This window comes from Mirounga angustirostris, unplaced genomic scaffold (genome assembly GCF_029215605.1).
Source record: "Mirounga angustirostris isolate CCGP_5_RB_7025 unplaced genomic scaffold, mMirAng1.0.hap1 SCAF_6, whole genome shotgun sequence".
Classification (NCBI taxonomy): domain Eukaryota; kingdom Metazoa; phylum Chordata; class Mammalia; order Carnivora; family Phocidae; genus Mirounga; species Mirounga angustirostris.
The window spans coordinates 129,583,909-129,604,348 of NW_026991714.1; the positions used below are offsets into that span (position 1 = coordinate 129,583,909).

Here is a 20,440-nt window from a genome sequence, read left to right on the forward strand (position 1 = left end):
GAGAAGGAGAAGCAGGCTCCTGGCAGAGCAGGGAGCCCGATGTGGGGCTCGATCCCAGGACCCTGGGATCATGACCTGAGCCGAAGGCAGATGCTTAACGACTGAGCCACCCAGTCGCTCCTATTTTATTTTTTAAAGATTTTATTTATTTGACAGAGAGAGAGAGAGTGCCCATGCACACAAGCAGGGGGAGTGGCAGGCAGAGGGAGAAGCAGATTCCCCACTGAGCATGGAGCCCAATGCAGGACTTGATCCCAGCTGATCCCAGCTGAAGGCAGATGTTTAACCGACTAAGCCACCCAGGCACCCCAAAATATTTATTTTAAGTATATTTTATTGTAGCCATATCTGTGAGTCGTATTCAGTTGTGATATCTATCTAATATGGATAATAAATTAATTGCCTAAAAGTAGATGATCCCTAAGGTCCTTCCTGCTTTAGGGGCAGGTGCCTGTCTTGGGAAAAATTTGGACTATTGCCGAGATTCTTTCCACTGCTAAGATTCTATACTTTGAAATTGTGACTTTGGGTTGCTAAGTGCTGGTTTTGATGAAAAAAGTTTGGAAACCTAACCAAAGAGTAAACCCTGCTTTCCCTCCTGGAAGCCTCCCCTGCTCAGGCCTCAATGATCTGTTTCCTCTGATCTGCTGCCGTGAGCCTGCGCTAGGACCTAGGTCATTCCCTGGTCACAGTTTCCGGTGGTTAGTGGCTGAGTTTGCACACTGCTGGGATCTGACATTAGGCTGGTGTCATCTCTGAGTACCCGTATGGCTCTGTGTGTCTTCCCGAGGAATCCATGTCTCCTTTCATTTTCTTCTCCCAATACCTTTCTTGGGTAAGAATAGGTAGTGACAGGCAAGTAAACTGAGGCCCAGAGAGGTGACTTGTCCAGAGTCCCTCAGCACATTCTCAACAGAATAAAGAAGAAGAGCCCAGGTGTCCCGTCCCCTCACTCTTACTTGTTGGTCAGCCTTGTGGGGAGGAAGCCTTGTGGGGAGGAAGCTGAGGCCCTCTGCTGTCTCCTGGGATGCTGAAAAGTCAGCATCTCCTTTTCTTGCTCTCATTCCAGGTGTTACGTCCTGTCTACTACAGGCCACGTATTGACTCTGTCACTGCGATCGTCCAGGTGAGAGTCTGTGGTGGGGACAAGAAGGGCACGGAGGAGAGGCTCCGTGGACCTGACACAGAACTTTGGGCTTCCCACTTTTCTTCTCTGCTTGTGCACTTTCTACCCTGCTCTGTCTTTGTCCAGAAAAGCTGCAGGCATTCACATTGCTAGAAGAACCTGTCTGCTCAAACTCTTGTTGCCCAGGGCAAGGTTCAGACATCTGCATGTGGTGTTCAAGACGACCATGCAGTGACCCCGGTGAGGGAAGATGGTCCAACCCCTAGGGTTCCGTAGTTCGTGGCATGTATCATGAAGTAATTGGCCTGAAGTTAGCCTGTTCCATGGTTAGAAATGGATGTTTTTGAGGCCAAGTCCTGACAGGACTTCAGGAAAGAGTAGGTCTGGGCTCTGACTATGGACGGGTCCAGAGTTGTATTCTTACATGTAGAGTTTGATTATCACAAATGTGTCACGGGTGAGAGTGGGAAAGGAGGGTTGGGGTACATGTACATAAGCCTTTTATTCCTTTAGGACAAACCCAGAGACGAAGAGCAAAATAACCGATCCTGAGATTAACTCCATCCAGGACATTCAGGAAGGGCAACTCCTGAGGGGCTATGTGAAGTCTGTCCAGCCGCATGGCGTGCTCTTTGGGTGAGTGAGGTGGTGCTTGGTGGGCCAGACGTGAGGGCCCCCCGCTCCGGGCCTGTTCTGGTCCTCAGGTCTGTGGCTTTCCTCAGTCACCTTCTCCAAAGAGGATATGAAGGAAAGGGAGTCTGAGTTCGCATCAGTTTTTTAAAATTCTGAGATGTTTTATACTTTAAAAAAAGTTTTAAATTATTCTTATTGGTGTTTTGGACAAAAAGCATGGCATATCCAATTTCAATTTTAAATACATTTGGATTTTCTTTGATTTAGTGTTTAATGGTGATTCATAAATGTTCTGTGAAACCACGTAACGTTCACATCCAGCAGGCAGCACGGCCTTCTCGGCCACGGCTTCGTCGTTTTCATCCTCCCCAGCCATTGCGAGTGATGCGTTGCGGTGCTCTGGTGTGGGGTGGGAGACGCCCTTCAGTCAGATCTTCATGATGCCTGATAATTGTTTCTAGTTTACAAAGCTTTCTTTAACCTTTTGAGTGCCGGGAACTTCTGTCTGTCCTAAATCCTTGTCACAACTTGGGTCCTTGGGAAAGTGGAGGCGCTAGGCTAGGCTGGGACTCTGTTGTTGTATTTATGACCACAGGACCCTTGTCTCTCTCCTGTCAGTCTTGGCCCCTCCGTTGTGGGTTTGGCCCGATATCTGCATGTCTCCCAGTACAGTCCATCCAAGAAAGCCCTTTACAACAGATACCTCCCAGAAGGGAAGCTGCTCACAGCCAAGGTCCTGAGGTAGGTGTCTCCCCTGCCCTGCACTCCCTCTTTTCCCTGGGAGCACTGGGAGGAGATTCAGAGGTAAACTAGACATAACGGCTTGGGTGGTGTTGGTGCAGTGTTCAGATGAACAAAGCCCCTTTGTTTGGAGCCTTCTACCTCAGTCCCAGCCTCCGCTCCTAAAAGCTGATGTGGAGACTTTTCTGTACATAGGTACTTATTGGGGACAGAGTAGGGGGACATCGCAGCTGCCCCCTGTATTTTACTATTCAGCGTGGTAAAATGTGCAGGTTGTTTTGAAGGATACTGAATGGATTGCAAGGTAGGGGGTGCCGGGCCCAGAAAACTGGGCTGATCAGGAGAGGAAGGCCTGGGCTGTTTGCTGTGCTTGTTGTCCTCATTGTTCTCCCTCCCTGTTGTAGCCTGAACCACCAAAAGAACCTGGTAGAGCTGTCGTTCCTCCCCGGTGACACCGGGAAGCCGGACGTGTTTCCTGCCTCCCTAGGGCTGCCGCTTCTAAAGCAAGAGGAGAGGGAAGTGGAGGCAGAAGAGAAAGAGTGCAAAGGAGAAGAAGAGAAGGAGAAGAAGAATCAGAAAAGGAAAGGGAAGAGGAACCAGGAGGGGCAGGAGGAGGTGCAGCTGCCTGGCAAGGAGAAGAGTGAGCCCCAGAAACCGCAAGCAAAGAAGCAGGGCAAGCGGCGGCGCCGGGAGTCTGCAAGCGAACAGGTACGTCCCTTGGGGAGGATGGCCTCCCTCGCCTGAAAAGGAGCACACTTCAAAGCCAGCCAGCCGACCGAGTGGCTTTCTCTTGGACTGAGAGCAGTGTGAGTTTGGAGCCAGGTGCTGGGTGGCGCCGGGAGGGGCAGAGGGAGGGCATTGCCCTGGGCTGCCAGCAGGTTCTCTGGGGCCAGGAGGACGGCTCGCCATCTTTCCCCCTTGGAACCTCAGGAGAGAGTGGACAAGAAGCAGAAGAAAGCTGCTCCGTCAGAGGAGGACGACAGTGGTGTTGAAGTATATTATCGGGAAGGGGAAGACGAGGTAGAAGAGATGAGTGTGTTGCCCAAGGTGAGGGACAGCACTGGCTGGGGGCAGAGACGCTGCTCTGGGGAGGGAAGTCCTTGGTCTCCTGTCTAAGAGCTGGGCAGTCTTCTTTCTTTGCCTAAGGTGGGGCTGTTAGGTCCTCACTTGGTCATCAGCATCCTGAGGACAGAGACCCTGCTTTACCCAAGGAGTGGGCTGCATAAAATAAATTCTCATCAGTGTTTATTGAGTAGAGCTGAATTAAATCAGTGGGGCAGGCAAATAAAGATCTCACTTTTTTGAGCCTGCATCTCCCTCTGAAAGATGAGGACAGTACCATTTGGACTGAGGCCTGACTGTGGAAGGGCTGCCCGGACAGTAGGTACTGACATCCCTTCACCCTTAGAACGCCTGTCATGTCTCTGTCCCAGCTCTGCTATTATGTTATGCGCATGTAGTACTTTTTACGTGAACGTATATATGAATACACATACGTATGGGATTTTTGTTTGTTTGTTTTTACATACGTATGTTTAAAAAGCTTGTTGTCTAAATGAATTTATTTACAAGGAAAGCTTTTATGTCACTACTGAGTAGTTTCTCCAGCGGGAGTGGGCCTAGCCTGGCCCTAGAGGAGAGGAAGGGTCTCTGGGCATGGTGGGGGCCCCGGCTCCTCATCGGGGTTGGGGCTGGGGAGCAGGGTACAGCCTAAGCTGAATGCTTTCCTCACACACCTCTGCGATCCTTCAGGAGAAGCCGACCAGGCCAGCAGAAGTGCCCCGGCTACAGCTGTCCTCCGGTTTCGTTTGGGACGTAGGGCTAGACTCTCTGACCCTGGCCTTACCACCTCGAGGCGAGAGCTCAGACAGCGAGGAGGACGACAAGCCTCAGCAGTCCACGGTGTCGTATTTTGTGGGGCTTTGTCCTTCTGCAGGGACCCCTTGGTGTTAGTCTCCTTGGCTCTGTCCTGGCCTGAGGGTCCCTTCCGACAGGGCGGGGCGGTCTCAGGCCTGCCAGTAATCCTAGGGCTCATGGACTGCCCTGCCAGCTCTTGGCTTCCACCACAGACCTCCATAGTGGTCTGAGGAGCAGATTACTCACTAATTTTTGTGCCTTCCCTAGCAGAAGAAAAGCAGGAAGGAAAGGATGCTGGAGAAGCAGAAGGCAGAGAAAGAGCTGTCCCGCATGGAGGAGGCGCTGATGGATCCTGGGCGACAGCCAGAGTCAGCACATGATTTTGACCGACTCTTGCTGAGCTCCCCCAACAGCTCCATCCTGTGGCTGCAGTACATGGCCTTCCACCTGCAGGCCACGGAAATCGAGAAGGCCCGGGCCGTGGCGGAGAGGGCTCTCAAGACCATTTCCTTCAGGTCTTGGCTTTGCCCACTGCTTTGGTGGGCGTGGCTCTAGACAGGGAGCTGTCTCCCTGGGCTGCAGGGCTTGTGGACTCTGGGTCATTCCCTCCTCAGGAGCCCGACGGCACTTTGGGTGGCTATCACCAGCACCTGTGGGTTTTCAGGCTTTGGCTCCTGGCTGCGCCATCTGTGCAACAGATCTGCTCATTTATATTTTATAGTCCCCTTCACTGAAGTAGCGAAGGGTGACATTTACAGGACTCCCTGTGCTTAAATAAGGTGCCCAACTTGGAACAGAAGTAGAACAGGGACAATGACTGTACATAGCTGGGTGCAAACACTCTCAGTGGCCACTTTCCAGGCACAGGGTAGAGTGAGTTTCCTGACAGCTAAGAGGAGGGATGGCAATCCTTTGCTTCATTCTCTTAGTTTGGAGACAGAATCAGACCAGAGATTCTGCTCCTTTCTGCCCAAACCTTGGGCTAGGTTAAGATCTCTTGGGCTTCCTTTTTCAGAACGGAGGCAGACACTCGGGGAAGCCCAGCGTCGGGTTGGCATTCCTGCTTCTCTGTGAGCTGCAGTGGGGGCCAGGCTGCTCCATGGCTCACTTGATGGTGGGAACTGAGAAGTAGTTCCAGTCAGCATCCCTGGGTGGTAGTGGGGGCTTCCTTGGGCTGAGGTGATGGAGCTCACATGCTCACTCTCCCTCCAGAGAGGAGCAAGAGAAGCTGAACGTGTGGGTGGCACTGCTGAATCTAGAGAACATGTACGGCTCTCAGGAGTCACTGACCAAGGTCTTTGAGCGGGCCGTGCAGTACAATGAGCCTCTCAAGGTCTTTCTCCATCTGGCTGACATCTATACCAAGTCCGAGAAATTCCAGGTAGGAGTCTGGGCCAAGTGGCCCGCTGCCAGAGGTCCTCAGCAGCTTGGAAACGAATTCCTGGGAAGTCCAGGAAAGAATTCCCCTCTTATGGATCTGGTCCCGCTGCAGGCTTGCTGTGTGACCTCTGGGCCCTAACTTGTTCATCTTCGAAGTGGGAGGAATCCTTTCCTCCCACTTCTGCCTTAGGAATGCAGGGTGAAGATGAGGAAAGTAAAGGGACAGTGGACCCCTGGTGTGTATCCCTTGGGCATACAGCTACAAGGCAGCAGCTCAGCCAATGTCCCTTTTCTGTCTCTCCTGTTCCCCCTTGTCATTCTCATGTTCTTATACTCTTAGGACCTCCATACAGCACAGGATTAGTAGGGGCTCTCCCCACCATGTTAGGCCCCCTCGTGTGCTCTCCCCATCTCTGGGAGCCTGCCCGCTTTCCTCAGGCATCTAGAATTGCACCTACATAGTGACCAGAGTCTGAGGCCATGTCTAGCTTCTCATGAGCCTAGCTGCCTGTCTCTGTCATTGCCCCTCTGTCTCTGTTGTTGCCCCCTCTGTCATATCACACTCCATAGCTTACCTTGTCTTTCCCACAGGAAGCTGGTGAACTTTACAACCGGATGCTGAAGCGATTCAGGCAGGAGAAAGCTGTCTGGATCAAATATGGCGCTTTTCTTCTACGGAGGGGCCAGGCTGGGGCCAGTCACCGTGTGATGCAGCGAGCTCTCGAGTGTCTGCCCAATAAAGAGCGTGAGTGCTCATCCCTACCCTTTGGCCCGATTCCTGATCACATTAAGCTCTCTGATATCTGGGCATAGGGATTGGAGATTTTCTCATCTGAGGGTGGTGTGGTATTAGGAAAGCCTAGTGGAGGGCACGGATCTCTCTGTTGATTATATGCTCATGAACATAACATGTGTTGCATTTCAGATGCTAAACTTCAAAGATGGAGGAACAAAAAACAATTAGCACTAATTTTGTTGCCGCTGCCCCCTCTCCCTTCTGGGCCCAGAGAGTGGGATGTCTGCAGTGGGAATCATAGATTAGTGCCCATCTGTATACCTGGCCCCAAACCTTCCCAGTGTTCACTTGTCATCACCCAGGTCTTGGAACCTATGAGTAGGGAGTCGGGAGTCGGTTTGTCTGTGCAGCACGTTAATGTCTGAGCTTTGTGCGTCTGAGCTGTTCTCTCCCTGCAGATGTGGATGTGATTGCCAAGTTTGCCCAGCTGGAGTTTCAGCTGGGGGATGCGGAACGGGCCAAGGCCATTTTTGAGAACACACTGAGCACCTACCCAAGGCGCACTGATGTCTGGTCGGTCTACATAGACATGACCATTAAGCATGGCAGCCAGAAGGAAGTCCGGTGAGAGGGGAAGACAGGCCAGGGCTGAAGTAACTGGGGGAGGTTGGGGATGTTGGCCAAGTGGATGAGTTTTTAGCCCCACAGCATCTTCCAGCGTTCCCAGTTTCTCTTACCATGTCTGGAAGAACAGCTTTGACATGACACACCAGCTCCTGTGGTATTCACTTGTTGACTTGTTTTGCTGCCTCAGGGGCCAGCGTCTGGCCTATGTCTGGAGTCTTGGGTGGGCGGGAGGCTGGCCCTGATGTGGGGGTCAGGAGACTTGGGTTTCCCACCTAATTCATTGAGCCTGGCTCTTGTGCTAGAGAATGGTCACAGGCTTGCTGTTGTCGCCTACAGCCCCACGGGGCAGGGAGGGTCAGAGGTGGGTGGCCTGAGGTCCAGAAAGAACCAGTGCCTCACCCAAGCGCATCAGTGAGTTTGAAGCAGAACTTTTCTCAGAGAGCCCTACCTCATGTGTGTCCCCATCCCAGTAGCTTTGTCCTGACTCACTGTGTCACTTCAAGCCAATGAGTCCTTTTAACACCCGTGGGTGTCTGTCTGATCTAGAAAGTGAGGGTGGCAGTCTCTCTCCCCATGGACACCTTAGGAGTTTAAAATGGTAATAAACGTAAAGGTAGAAGTGAGAGTGCTGGAGAACAGAGGGCCTGGCTGCAGAGCCAGAGGGCAAGTGGATGAAGGCTAGTCAGCAGTCGGGGGGCAGGGGGCCAAGAGGCAAACGCTGCCTTGCTCTTCCTTACAGGGACATCTTTGAACGGGTCATTCATCTCAGCCTGGCCCCCAAGCGAATGAAATTCTTCTTCAAGCGCTACCTGGACTATGAGAAACAACATGGCACTGAGAAGGACGTGCAGGCAGTGAAGGCGAAGGCCCTGGAATACGTGGAAGCGAAGAGCTCCGTGTTGGAGGACTAGTGGCTAGCTGTCTCCGGTGACCCCTGTCAGTAGTGGGCCAGCCCGGCTGACTCTCAGGTGCCTGGGCAGCCGGAAAACCATGTTGCCTGAGGACTCTTATTTAAGTGTTGCTTCTTCTGCACCACCTTTATGGCAATCCTGTCAGGATGAAAAAGAATTTGAGCTTTCCTGTAATTCCTTTTTGCGTGTTTTGTTTTAGTACTACTTTATATCATCCCCTCCCCCTTTCTTTAGAGCACGCGAGAGAAAGCATGCGTGAGGGGCAGAGGGGCAGAGGGAGAGAGAGAGTCTCAAGCAGACTCATCGCTGAAAAGAGGGCCTGACACTGGGCTCGATCTCATGGCCCTGAGATCATGACCTGAGCTGAAATCAAGAGTTGGATGCTTAACTGACTGAGCCACCCAGGCGCCCTTTTCCCCTTTTCCTGAGGCTGCTGTAGACAGCAGGCTCTCGGACTCCTAGAAAAGCTAAGACTCCCTCTTGGAAGTTTCCGGGAGAGCAGGAATAGAGGGGCTGACTCCTGACAATCTTGTGGTCAGGATCCCCCCTTTGGCCCTGGCAGGCTCTTGGTCCAGCCAGAGGGGGTCAGCAAGGCCCAGGGAGAGGACCTCCTCCCCTAGGTCTCAGAGTCTCTGGGCATTCCCTCAACCTGAGCTCAGCTAGTACTTGTGCTCTTTTGTGGAGTACGTGAGGCTGGGACAGGAGGACAAAGGCAGACCCCTTTGGGGGAAAGGACAGTTGGGGAACCCGGCCATCTGAGAGGAAAGCCACAGGTATTGGCTTAAACCATCCAGTGGTGTTTCCTCCCAGGCCCACCAGGCCCAGATTATTCAAGCTCTCCAAGTTGGGTGTCTCATTTGTGAAATGGGGTCCAAAAGGCCTACCTTGAAGAGTTGTTTTGTGGATGAAGTGAGAGCATGTATGTTTGTGTGCTGCCACAGGGCCTGGCGGGTAGGCGGCTCAGTGAGGACGTAGACTGCTGTGCTGTGTGAGCTGGGGAGAACTGCAGAGTTTCTCCTTGTAGCTCCTGTGCGGAGAGGTTGCTGGGTGGAGGGCATTGATTGGCTTCATGGTTTTCTTTGAGACTTGAGGGAAAGGGGATATGATGGGCCCACCACACCCACACCTCCCTGTGACCCTTGTAAACTTCCTAGAAAGATGGTCTCCACCTCCTTTGATACGTAATAATCCCGTATGTTTCGGAATTCTTGGACACCAGCGCAGACCCAGCTAGTTGTTGAAGCCAGTTCTTGTTTGGCTTGGTCTTAAGGGGATTAAATGTTTTCTCTGGCAGAGAGCTTTTTCCATGGGAAGTGACTGGGTCGAATGCTGGGAAGCAGGACAGGGACAAGGGAGAGCATCAAAGGTTTTAGGGGTGGTGGAGGTGATCAGGCAAGGGCGGGCATGTGTGGGTCGGGGGAGAGGCATAGCTGGGGCTGTCCTGGTTTTTGGGCATTAGCCCTAGGTTATAGGAGCTAGTCTGCCCTACCGTGTGCGGGATCTTCTGACTCATGAAATTTAAGCCAGTCTTCTCAGTGAGAAAGGCCAGGCTTCACCTGTTCCTCACATCAAATCAGATAATTGAATCTAATTGTCAAGACATCATAAGCTGTAGGGCCTTCCCAACACCTGGCTTTCCCTGTACTCCTGTCCTCCCTCCCATCCATTTTAATCTTGCCCAGGGTCTCTTTGTTCCCCCCTCCCTCCCTCCCACAGGGGATGGGATTTGGGCCTGTCTTCATGACCACTAGCCTACAGCGGCATAGCCCATCCAATCATGCAGACACCAAGCTAGTCCTTTATACTAAGAAAAACTTTATCAAAAATTTAAGTATATAAAATAAAGCATACACTGGAGGGCATCTCCTGGCTGAGCACTGCTGAGCCAGGTAACCCTATGCGTCACGCCATAACGTTAACTGCATGATATCCTGTACGAGGCGTCTGCTGGTGAGTTTCACTGTCACCTGGCTCTGCTGGCCAGGGCTTCCCAGCCTTGGAGTCCCACCAGTAAAGGTCGTCCACATCATAGTTAATGAAGGACCAGGTCTGCGAAAGGGTCTTCTCTCCAAAGCTGTTGACGGAGTGGTTGGTGGCAGCGGGAGAGGGGATTTCTTCAGATCTGAGAGCCTTCCTGTCGGAGTGGACCCCATTGTCTCCTAGCTCTCTCCATGCCCCAGGCTCCTTTGTGCTCCCGGCCTGTTTCCCCAAAAAGTGAAAAAATCATCCCCTTCTGATGTGAGCAGGCAGTGGAGTTCAGTTTGAGACCAAGTACCGTCACTTGCAGAGAGTGTGGGAACAGGACCCCTAGGAGGCGAGCGGGGCCATCTCCATGGTGTCGGGCACTGTTCCGTTGCCCGCCAGACCCTGGGCCCACTTGTGCAGGCGGCTGTAGAGCGGGAGGCCCTGGTTCTCGCGGTACAAGTAGACGCCCGTGATGGCATTCCACTGTGGCCGAGGCTGTGTGCCCTCTACTGGGAACCTGGCAATCAGCTCCTCGTCGTCCTTGTCGAGCGCCACAAAGCCAAAGAAGCGGCGCACGTTGTGGGCAGCCAGTGCCCGCGAATGCGCCTCGGCCGTGCGCTGGAAGAGCCGGTCCTCGTTGGTGCGGTACTGTACCCAGTAGGCCTGCTGGCGGAAGCTGAGTGGCGAGCAGTAATGCTTGAGGCACTTGGTCAGGAACACCAGGATGGCCACCACGCCGATGAGCAGCCACCCGAAGAGCTGGCCAGAGAAGGGGCAGGTTTGAGGAGGGGCAAGGAGCTGCCTGGACCCTCACCCGCCCCAGGAAGAAGTCGGACGAGCTGGTCAGAGGGCTTGGGCTGGGCTGACCCTGGGCTGCACACCCCCCGAGAGCAGATTCTCCTTCGATGAGGGAAGCCAGCCTGTCCGGCTGATTCCACTTCGTCCTCGCTCCCTTGAACTCACGTGCTCTGGTTTTCGTTTTTGTTTTTTAGCCAATCTCGTGCTCCTTCCTGTCTCCCTCATGCCCCTGCTGCTCTGAGCGAACACCTGCAGCCGTGTGTTCTGCCCAGGTCTCTGCCCTGACTGAGCTCTCCTCCTTCAGAAGTGAGCCACGCTGAGGCTGGGATCAGGGCCGCAGGCGCTGCTTCCTAACTCAGCACCCCGTCCTCGCTCAGGGGACTCCCCGATGTCAGCAACACCTGGCGCTGACTCGGGGCTGGGCTGGGGTCTTTCTGGGGATAGGAACATGTCAACTCCTAGCTGATGGCAAATGTTTCGTAAGCTTACAGGGGTTCGTGCTCAATCTGGGAGCAGTAGGGGCGTAATCTGTGACTGGGATCAAGGCTCAGTCTGAGCCAGAAAAACATTCCTTTAATGTTTAAAACTTGCCTCACCAACTCCTAACCTACAGGTTACCCAGCTCAGATACCTGATGCTGATGATCTAGTGCTTTCCTGGAGACCTCAGCCCCTGAGGACCAGCTCTAGCTTCAATACTAGACCATCCCAGTACCTCCGCACCCGCCACGGCCTAGAGAAGAAAGAAAAGGGGCTTCCCTTTGCACAGCCTTACCTGGGACTCATACTTGAGCCTGCGGGTGACCTCCTCCCGGAAGCCCGACATGTTGGCGGGGCCCTCCCCGCAAGGGAACCTGGCTAGGATTTCTGTGGCATGGGCTGGTGGGAAGCCCTTCTCCCCGGCTGTGAGGGAGGAGGGGTCCACAAACTCACTGAGAGCACAGACGTAGGCCTCACCGCGCAGCAGGGAGATGACAGACCAGGTGACGGGGGCCACGGCCGCACGGCCCAGGATGGAGCTGAGAAGAAGGAAGCTGGGGGCAGCCGAGCAGTTCTTGGTCCTCCGGTACTGGCACTCGGCAACCAGGTTCCAGGTGTGGGTGTTGAGGATGACCCCGACGAGGAAGAGTGCCAGGGCAGGCACACCGATGGCTGTCAGCCCATACAGGTAGTTCCGGGCAGGCGAGCAAGGGCAGTGGAAAGCCACCACGGAGAACAGCTCCTGACTGCCCACTGTGCCCAGTGCCACCAGCCCATTAAAAATCATCACGTCCTTGCTCTTGAAGAAGAGCGATAGGAAGCGGAAGTTCTCTGCAATCAGGGCTGCCATGGTGACTTGTCAGTGGAGGGGCGGGGGGACCAGGATCGACAGTTCCTGAGGGACTAGGAGGGAGTACAGGCTGGTGGGCATCTGAAGGCAGGGCACCGTCTTGCCATTTTATCCCCTCCAGTGGCCAGCCTGGTGCTTCCTGTGGAATAGTAGACGACCAATAAATGTTGGCCTCTGAAAACTGAAAGGAATCGGGGCGGGGGGTCCTGTATGGCCAGGCTAGTGAGAAAGGAGACTTGGGGAGCCCTGGGGCCTAGGGGACGTGGTGGCCACTGCTCACTAAGCTCCCACTGGGTGTCAGGTGCTTTCTATCCCTCATTGCCCATCGTCATGGTCCTGTATGGAGCTGACATGTCCCCAGTGTGCACAGACAAGGTGGAGACTCCCTGGAGCTGAGGGGCTTGCCAGGGGCACATATAAGCGGTGGGGCAGAGCTGAGATTCAGGCTCAGATCTGTCTGCCTCAGGCACTTGGGTTCTTGTTACTCCCACAAGCTTCCCTTGAAGCCGGGATTAAGGACGGCCCTGTGGCACCGGGGAATGTGGGGTTCCGGGCAGTGCTAGAGCGCTGACGGACCTAGGACTATTTGGGGGCTGTTGTCCTCCAGGTCTCTAGCCCATGGGCTTCACAGCTGGAGGGGGTGTCCTGGGAGAGAAGGGTCTTGGGTTTGACTCCGTGATGTGGGGTGGGGTGGAGGAAGGAGGCTTTGGTCAGTGCCGAGCGAGGCAGTGTGCCTGGAGTTCATGAGAACTTTTCATTCTGGAGACCTCAGAGTCTGGACTGGTTTAGGAGATCCTGGCTCTCAACATACTTCATGACTTTTCTCTGGGTCTGTGTCCTCATCTGTGAAAAGAGGATAAATCATTCCGGCCCTTGGTCTCCCCGTAGGGATGCTGGCGGGAAAAGAAGGGATAAACGATGCCTGAGACCCTCCATCTCACCCTGCCAAGGCTTTAGGCAGTGGGGACGATTCTCCTTCCTGCCAAGATCAGGAAACTAAGGCCTGAAGAGGAGAACGTGCCTCGCTTGAGGCCATGACAGTACGGAGGTGTCTGGGCAGGACTTTTGAGCCTGACTTAAGGAGGCTTGGGAAGCGGACAAGGGTGGGTCAAGCCAAGTGAGTCCTCTGTTTTCCTGGTCTCCTACCCTTGCTCTCTGCTCATCCATGAGAGCCCTGGCGAAACTTCCCTTCCCCACCCATTCCCCCTTCCCTATCTAGCGGCCTCCCAGTGACAGGGAATGGAGGCTAAGGCTCGACCATCCCCACCAGCCCATCCCCAGCCTGCTCAGCCATGGTCTGGGCTGCCGCGGTGCCAGGAAGTGGCTGCGGCTTCGAGACCTCTTTCTAGGCCCCACCCACACAAGCAGAGACACAGGCCAGGGCGTGGCCCATGTCCTCCCCATCTGGGGGATGAAAAACAAAAGTCCGCAGCCAGAAGCCAGGGAATGGAGGCATAGGGTGGGCAGCAAACGGAGGAGGGGAGACCTGCCATATTTCCTTCCGTGCCTCTTCCCTACCCCAGCACCCCTCCCGGTCTCTGCCAATGCTGCCAGATGGGCCCCGGCAGAGCTCGGTGACCACGTGGGGAGCCAGAAGGAGGAGGGATCTGACTCTTCCTCTCACTCCCAGCCCAGGGGCTCCATCCCACTCCCTGGGAAAGAGTTTGTACCATTGCCAAGGCTGAATGGGTTAAAGGCAGGCTCCTCTCTTCCTCTTCCCCTCTTGGCTTCAGGGCTTCTCATGAGCTTTCGTGGGGCCCTGGGTTCATAAACTGCCCAAAGTGGGGTACAAGATATCTGAACACAGAGGGCGGTGAGCAGAGGAGGGACCAGGCCGTCATCTGAGACTACTGGCCCTGTCCCACAAGCCAGGGAGGGGTTGCATCCGAGCCTGGGTGGGACCTCCAACAACCACAGTCAGGACAGAAGACAGGATAGGCTGGGAGAGGGGGGCACACTGGCCTTGCCCAGAGTGAGGAGCCTCAGTGAGGGGCCTTTCTCCCCAGGACAATCCCTCTGGGCAGCCTTGAGCAGTCCTGCCATGCTCCCCCTGTCGCCTGGCACGCCCCAGCGAGGGGCCCTTCCTTACCTGGGGCCAGCTGTGGCGCCAACCAGGGGCTCCAGCGTCGGCGGGGCGCGGGCCTGCAGGGCGGACCCCCCAGTGCTGCCGGCGGTGCCCTCCGCGGGCTCTCTTGTGCTTTCTTCTGCACCGGAGCAGGGAGCCTGAGACCAGCAGGGCGTGGGGTTGGGGGTGTTTTCAAAGAAGTTTTAAACTCCAGGGAAGCAGAGGAAACAGGCAGGATGGGACTCGTGCAGCAGCGGCGGGGAGTGGAAAAACAGCCTCCCTCCGGCACCAGGCAGGGGAGGGCGGGCAGTGAGGGCGGTGCTAGAGGAGAGGCAGTTGGGCTTCCCGTTTGGCGGCGGCGCCGGCCCGTGCCTGGCCTTGCCTGCCCTCCCGAGCCAGCTGCCCTGGCGGCCTGCGCACCCGTGGGACGAGTTCAGGGGGCCAGGCAGGGGGACCTGCTAGGACATCCTGCCTGGGCCTGCCCTCCCTGCCAGTTTCAGGAGCACTCCCCATGCTTGACTCCTGCTGGACCCCGGCAGGGTTGGAGGGGAGGGTCATGCCTTCAGACCGATGCTGAGCCCTAGCAGGATGCACAGGCCAGGGCCTCCCCGCCTTATTCTGGCTCTTCTCCCTCAGAGCCATCCTGCCCCTGCCAGTCCTCCTCCCACCATCAGCTCTTCTGTCCATACTTCACCTGCCTTCCCAGGTACTGCTTCAGATCTCAGGAGGGCTGGTAAGGGATCCTCTGAGGCCCTGTGGGCAGAGCTCTGGGTCGTGGATAGAAATTACAAGAAGGCAGGTGGTTGCTGAAAGAACCCCTTTGTTACCATCAGATATGCCCAGCCTGTCCCAGAAAGTGGTCATAATCTCCCCATCCGTGGGACTGTGTAAGCTGAGGCTGAAAAGTCATGGGTCAAGAATGCTAAAGGGGAGAGCCCTGTCCAAGGACAGGCTAGATGACCCCTACGATTAAGGGAGAGACCCCCCCCCTCCTGTCAGCTCTGCAATGCTTGTGGTTCGAGGACCGTGGAACTGCTGAGTGCCATGCTGGCCTCCCTGAGCTGTGCTTGTCATGGGCAGGAATGAAGGGAAAGAACCAGTGTTTATTATTCAGATCCAAACACCACTCCAGATTCTTCCTCCAAAGTTACCCTCCTTTATTCTCACCATAGTTCTGAAAAGTAGGTCCTTTTAAGATCTATTTTACAGATAGACACACTGAGGTTTGGAGGGATTTGGTGAGGTCTTACAGCTCTAGTTCTTTTTTTTTATTATTATTTTTTTAAAGATTTTATTTATTTATTTGAGAGAGAGAATGAGACAGAGAGAGCATGAGAGGGTCAGAGGGAGAAGCAGACTCCCTGCCGAGCAGGGAGCCCGATGTGGGACTCGATACTGGGACTCCAGGATCATGACCTGAGCCGAAGGCAGTCGCTTAACCAACTGAGCCACCCAGGCGCCCCTTACAGCTCTAGTTCTTGAACCCCAATCTGCCTGACCCAAAGCTTTGCTCTTTCCTTGACATTTGTACCTCCCGATATTCTGCGCTGGCTTTTCCCACTGGAAGCCCCTCCCCACCCACCAACACAGACCTGGTCTCTACTCCTTCAAAACCTGTCTGCATTCGGGGCCTAGATGAAGTCCCACTCCCAGAGGAGCCCCCCAGCCTCCTCCAGCCTCCTGGGCCTACAGGGCTCATCCTCCTCCCGAATAATGAAAGGAACACAGACCGGGTCTCAGAAGTGGGAATGGATGGGAAGAAGGGAAATCACTAAAGCAATGTTGCAGGGATCAAGATCAAAACAAATTCTTAGATGAGTGGGACTTACATCTTCTTGTCCCTCAATTCCCTCCTCAACAAGTTGAGCAGTCCTGCCATGGGAGGACTCGTGTCGCCCCCCCCTTCTGTGCAGGGGAGGAGGATAAGCACTCAGGTTCAGGAATCTACAAGCCCATTAGCCGCCATGTACCTAGTGCCTGTTCTGGCCCACGAACTTTACTTGCTTCACCTATTTCCTGATTACAACAACGCCATCAGGTAGGTGCCCTCATCCCCATTGTACAGATAAGGAAACTGAGGCACAGAAAAGGAAGCAATTGGCCTGAGGGACACTGTAAGTGGTAGAGCCAGCATTTGTTCCGGTTCTCTCTCACTCTGGAGTCTGAGCTGTTTCTACTCTAGGCAGCTTCCCTCCACCACCTCACCACCCTCATCCCTAGCTCAGGCCAAAGCCTCTTAGCACTCGGGAGCCCCCTCCCCAGGGTAGGGGTTTTGAGAAAATGGGAAGATAACAGCTTCTTTTCTAAATGCCCAAGCTCTGGGGAGGTCTGATTTCCCCCTGAGACTTGGATGTGAAGGAGGCGTTCAGGTGGTCTCCAAGGAGCCCTCCAAGGGAGGGTGGTATGGTCTGAATGTGTCCCCCCAAATTCATGTGCCAAATCTTAACTCCCCAGGGGGATGATGTGAGGGGGTGGGGCCTTTGGGAGGTGCTTAAGTCAGGAGGGCAGAGCCTCATGAATGGGATCAGTGCCTGGAAAAGAGGCTCCAGGGAGTTCCCCTGCCCCTTCTACCTGTGGGGACACAGCGACAAGGCCCCGGCTTTGAACAAGGAAGAGGGCCTCCATCAGAACGTGACCATGCCAGGGCCATGATTTTGGACTTCCAGCCTCCAGAACTGGGAGAAGTAATGTTCTGTTGTTTCTAAGCAGCTCAGTCCATGGTATTTTGTTGGAGTAGCTCACTTGGCTAAGACAGGAAGACTTTCGTGCTCGGGACTAAATCAATGGACAATCCACTTGACAAGTGTTGAGTGGCCTCCATGGTGACCACACGCTCTGGCTTCTCCCAAGGAGACCTAACTTCCGGCATTTTGTCTCCTTTCCTGTCACTGCAGATGTGTTACGTGAGGTCAGGCTGCGGGCCATGTCCTCACGGCCCACTCGCAGCCTCATTTGGGAGATGGACCCAAATCAGAGGATTCCTGCTTTGTGAGACAGCCAGACGCCCTCCCACTCCCTGAGTCTTGAGCATAAGGGAACAGAGATCATAAAATGTCAGTGAGGGTGGCTGTAGGACCTGAGAGGAGACAGTGAAGCAGGGATGAAGTGGCTGGGGAGGGGCTGGGCGGGTGGGAGCTTGTCCACCCCAACCCCTCCCCCAGCCAGTTCTGAACCTTTCTAATACTGCTGTGTCCCAGCTGGGGGATTGATGTCCCTTTCCAGCTCCAAATTTCCTGCCTCAATGGGCAGGTGAATGTCTGGGCATGTGGGTCTGTCCCAGGGGCCTACCACTCCGCCCCGGCAGGCTTCATTTTTCCATCTGGTTTGCGGGGGTCTGAGAGGCCGTGGGCTCAGACCCCCATTCCTGCCTCTTCACTTGGCCACAGCTCACACTCTGCTGAAGTAGGTGGCCACCTCCTTGCGTGGAGCCCGGGGCCCGCCCCCCGCCCAGCCGTTGCCCATCAGGGGCTCCTCCTGGCCCAGCCGCAAGGGCAGCTTGCGTTTGTGCCAGCTCGCGAGCAGCCTGTTCATGGTGCCTTGATCCGTGATGCCGCGCAGCTTCTCTCTCTCCTCCTCAGCCCCATCCTTGGCCGCTGGGGTGGCCGAGCCAGCCGGGGATGTGGCCAGTGCCCCATGGGTGTGACCCAACTCCAGGTCATGGTTCATGGCCTCGAAGAACTGCTGGATGCAGACCTTGGCGAAGGCCTTGGCGTGCTCCATGCATGTCTCATCGAAGAGCTTGCACTCAATGTTGTTATAGTGGGACCAGTACTTGCTTTTGAGGAAGGCGGCCTGTGTGAAGCAGGGCCGCACAGAGCGCATGACGAATGCCAGCAGTGTGGTCAGCAGCACGAAAGACCAGCCCAGGGCCTGCAGGGGAGAGGAGAGAGAGTTGGCTGGCACTGCCCTCCCACCTCCCAGGCCTGTATACACCCCCCAAAGCATGATCTCTTAGGGCCGTTAGGGAGAAGAGTGCTGACTGGGCAAATGACTTGGCCCGGCATTGTCTGCCTTTCAGGAGCCTGCACTAAACAAGCCTCCTCTGTGGGCCCTGAGCTGGGCCCTCAAGGGTGGCAGAGACAAACCAGACACTTGCTCAAACTCTGTGCGGAAGACACTTGGGTGCTAGGCCCGTTCTGTAATAATTCACTGCCAGGCATGGGGCAGGAGGCTCTCCTAACCTGGGCTTCGGGATCAGCCCCCAGCCGCACAGAGAAGCCTTTGGCCAGATCAGGATGAGAGAGGTGGCTAAATGCCTATAATCGGGGTCGGGGGGTTGTGGCCAAGCCAACATGGGCTGGGAGGCTGCAGGCCTGTGTTTGGTCGGGGGGAGTAGGCATGGGGAGTAGACCCCTGGGGCTGGGTCTCCTCATGTTTCACGTAAAGCCGGAAATCTGATTTTTGTGTGAAAATGTCTGGTTTTCCAAAATTGCAAAGTTGAATTTTGAATTCACTCGGAAGGCCAGACGAAACATGTCTATAGGCCGGGGAGCCTGTCCTCTGGGGGCCCTTTTAGCTCATGATGCGGTGGTTTGAAGTCAAGCAGAGGGACAACTGTCCTAGGCCCTGAGGCCTGGGACGATGGCACAGTGCCCACAGGGAGGAAGTGGTTTGGGAGGGAAGCAGAGCTTGTACACTCAGAGCGTGACATTCATGTGGGGCGTCTGGTGGTGACGTGGGCCCCACAGGAGAGCTGGCGCCAGGGAGCCAGGGGTCTGGACTTGCCAGAGCAGAGTGTTCCTCTGGCCCTGGCCCGGCAGGCCTGGTCCCTTGCCCCTCCCCTGACATCTGCTGCAAGGACCCGCGGCTGCTTCTTCCCTGTGCTGCTCTGACTGCAGGGGAGGCCTGGGTGCTTGGATGGGGGAGGGTCCAGAGGGGCAGAAGACAAGGAGTGGGGCTGGGGAGGACCAAGCTCTGGATTTTCCTGTCAGTGGGCCCTCCAACCCTGCCTTTAGGGCACATCCCAACAATGCATCCCCCTCACCCAAGCCCTCCCTTGCAGGGGCACCAGGACCCTCGGATCCCGCTCCTGGAGCAGGGAGGCACCTGCTGGGGGCATTTGCCAGGAAAATGTACCCAAATTGCCCAGCCACCCACCTGCCTCACCACTGCCCCAGCCTGGAAGAAGAAAAGGATGCAAATACACCAGGCTTCCCAGCTGGAGCTCAGGATGGAGAATGTGGGGCTGGCTGAGCTGTGGGGTCCACTCTAGGGACCTCAAGACAGGACACAGGCCTCTGAACTGAGGTGTAGCCATAGCACTTTTTCCAGGGAAAACGGATCCAGGGAAGACACACGGCTCTGCCTTCAGAAGCCCTGGCCTCGGTTGGGAAAATATGCCCCCGCCCCCAAAGAGCTCCGTCCGAGGGGGAGCCCCAAGCCCAGTCTGGGGAGCTCCCATCTATTGGGAAAACACGGCTGTGCCCAGAGCAAGCCTCATTTCAAGAGGTGGGGGATTGGACCTCACCAGAGGGACCCTGGGCCGCGACGGGAGACCCGGGCCAAGGCCGGGCCGCCCCCTCACCTGGGAGATGCAGCGCAGGGAGCGCACGGCCACATCGTGGGCCAGCAGCCAGTCGCCGTCGTAGATGTCGGGGCAGGGCACCCGGGCCAGCAGGCAGGGAAGCTCGGGCCGAGACAGGCCCAGTGCCAGGCTGCCATTGCCCAGCACAGTCACGGGCACCGCAGTGCAGAAGGCACAGAGGAAGCACTTGCCATCCAGCAGTGTGACGGCCACCCAGACGATGGGCCCAATGAGGGCGCGCTGGGCCATGGAGCAGAACATGTAGCACAGCACGGCGGGGTCCTTGGCCCGGCGGCCCGGGGGCCGCTTCCACTCTTCGGCCAGCATGGACACGTGGATGTTCATGACCAGGCCGAGCAGGAAGAGCATGAGGGGCGGCGCCAGCAGGATGCCCGCGCTGTAGGCCGCGTTGTAGCCTGGCAGGCAGGGGCAGTTGAAATCGAAGGCGGAGTACACCTGGGCGCTGGCCAGGGCCATGATGCCGCAGATGCCGTTCATGAAGGACTCCTGGTTGGCCAGCAGGAACTGGAAGATCATCCGGAACTTGTCCATGGTGCCCCCTACGGCGCCAGGTGGCCTCCTCCCACCTTGCCACCTGCTTCAGGATGGCCCCCGGGGCCGGCTCTGCGCCCCGGGCGCCCACCGCATGGCTGAGACGGGCAGCGCTCAGGGCAGTGGCCGAGGTCGCTGTCCCTTTGAGAGCCTGCTAGTCAGGGGCTGGCTGAGACGGCTCGGGTCAGCCAATCCG

At 55.7% G+C, this 20,440-nt stretch overlaps 3 protein-coding genes across 7 annotated transcripts in view; 1 reads left to right on the forward strand and 2 right to left on the reverse strand.

Moving 5' to 3' along the window:
• PDCD11 (programmed cell death 11) overlaps positions 1-8,185 on the forward strand; it is a 46,174-nt gene extending 37,989 nt beyond the window's left edge. The window contains exons 26-36 of one of the 2 annotated variants that reach the window (XM_045878744.2): positions 1,070-1,126; positions 1,640-1,762; positions 2,378-2,500; positions 2,905-3,208; positions 3,431-3,547; positions 4,253-4,402; positions 4,625-4,872; positions 5,570-5,738; positions 6,329-6,482; positions 6,932-7,097; positions 7,840-8,185. In XM_045878744.2, coding sequence (XP_045734700.1) covers positions 1,070-1,126; positions 1,640-1,762; positions 2,378-2,500; positions 2,905-3,208; positions 3,431-3,547; positions 4,253-4,402; positions 4,625-4,872; positions 5,570-5,738; positions 6,329-6,482; positions 6,932-7,097; positions 7,840-8,011 — 1,783 coding nt within the window. In that variant the 3' untranslated portion in view covers positions 8,012-8,185. The remainder of the gene's footprint in view (positions 1-1,069; positions 1,127-1,639; positions 1,763-2,377; positions 2,501-2,904; positions 3,209-3,430; positions 3,548-4,252; positions 4,403-4,624; positions 4,873-5,569; positions 5,739-6,328; positions 6,483-6,931; positions 7,098-7,839) is intronic. The other variant, XM_045878745.2, reaches the window with a different exon arrangement.
• Positions 8,186-9,414: 1,229 nt separating this feature from the next.
• On the reverse strand, positions 9,415-14,472 carry CALHM2 (calcium homeostasis modulator family member 2). 4 transcript variants are annotated; one of them, XM_064595232.1, is made up of 4 exons: positions 14,193-14,472; positions 12,915-12,946; positions 11,549-12,242; positions 9,415-10,735 (listed from the first exon to the last, which is right to left on the reverse strand). In XM_064595232.1, the coding sequence occupies exons 3-4, from the start codon at positions 12,101-12,103 to the stop codon at positions 10,319-10,321; spliced, it is 972 nt and encodes a 323-aa protein (XP_064451302.1). In that variant the 5' UTR covers positions 12,104-12,242; positions 12,915-12,946; positions 14,193-14,472; the 3' UTR covers positions 9,415-10,318. The 4 variants fall into 4 exon arrangements, with proteins under 4 accessions (XP_064451302.1, XP_045734707.1, XP_045734706.1 ...); XM_045878751.3 differs by having other exon boundaries at positions 12,680-12,946; XM_045878750.3 differs by lacking the exon at positions 12,915-12,946.
• A 3,083-nt stretch (positions 14,473-17,555) lies between these two features.
• CALHM1 (calcium homeostasis modulator 1) lies at positions 17,556-20,244 on the reverse strand. The gene is made up of 2 exons (XM_045876294.2): positions 19,693-20,244; positions 17,556-18,038 (listed from the first exon to the last, which is right to left on the reverse strand). The coding sequence occupies exons 1-2, from the start codon at positions 20,242-20,244 to the stop codon at positions 17,556-17,558; spliced, it is 1,035 nt and encodes a 344-aa protein (XP_045732250.2).
• Between the last annotated feature and the right edge of the window lie 196 nt (positions 20,245-20,440).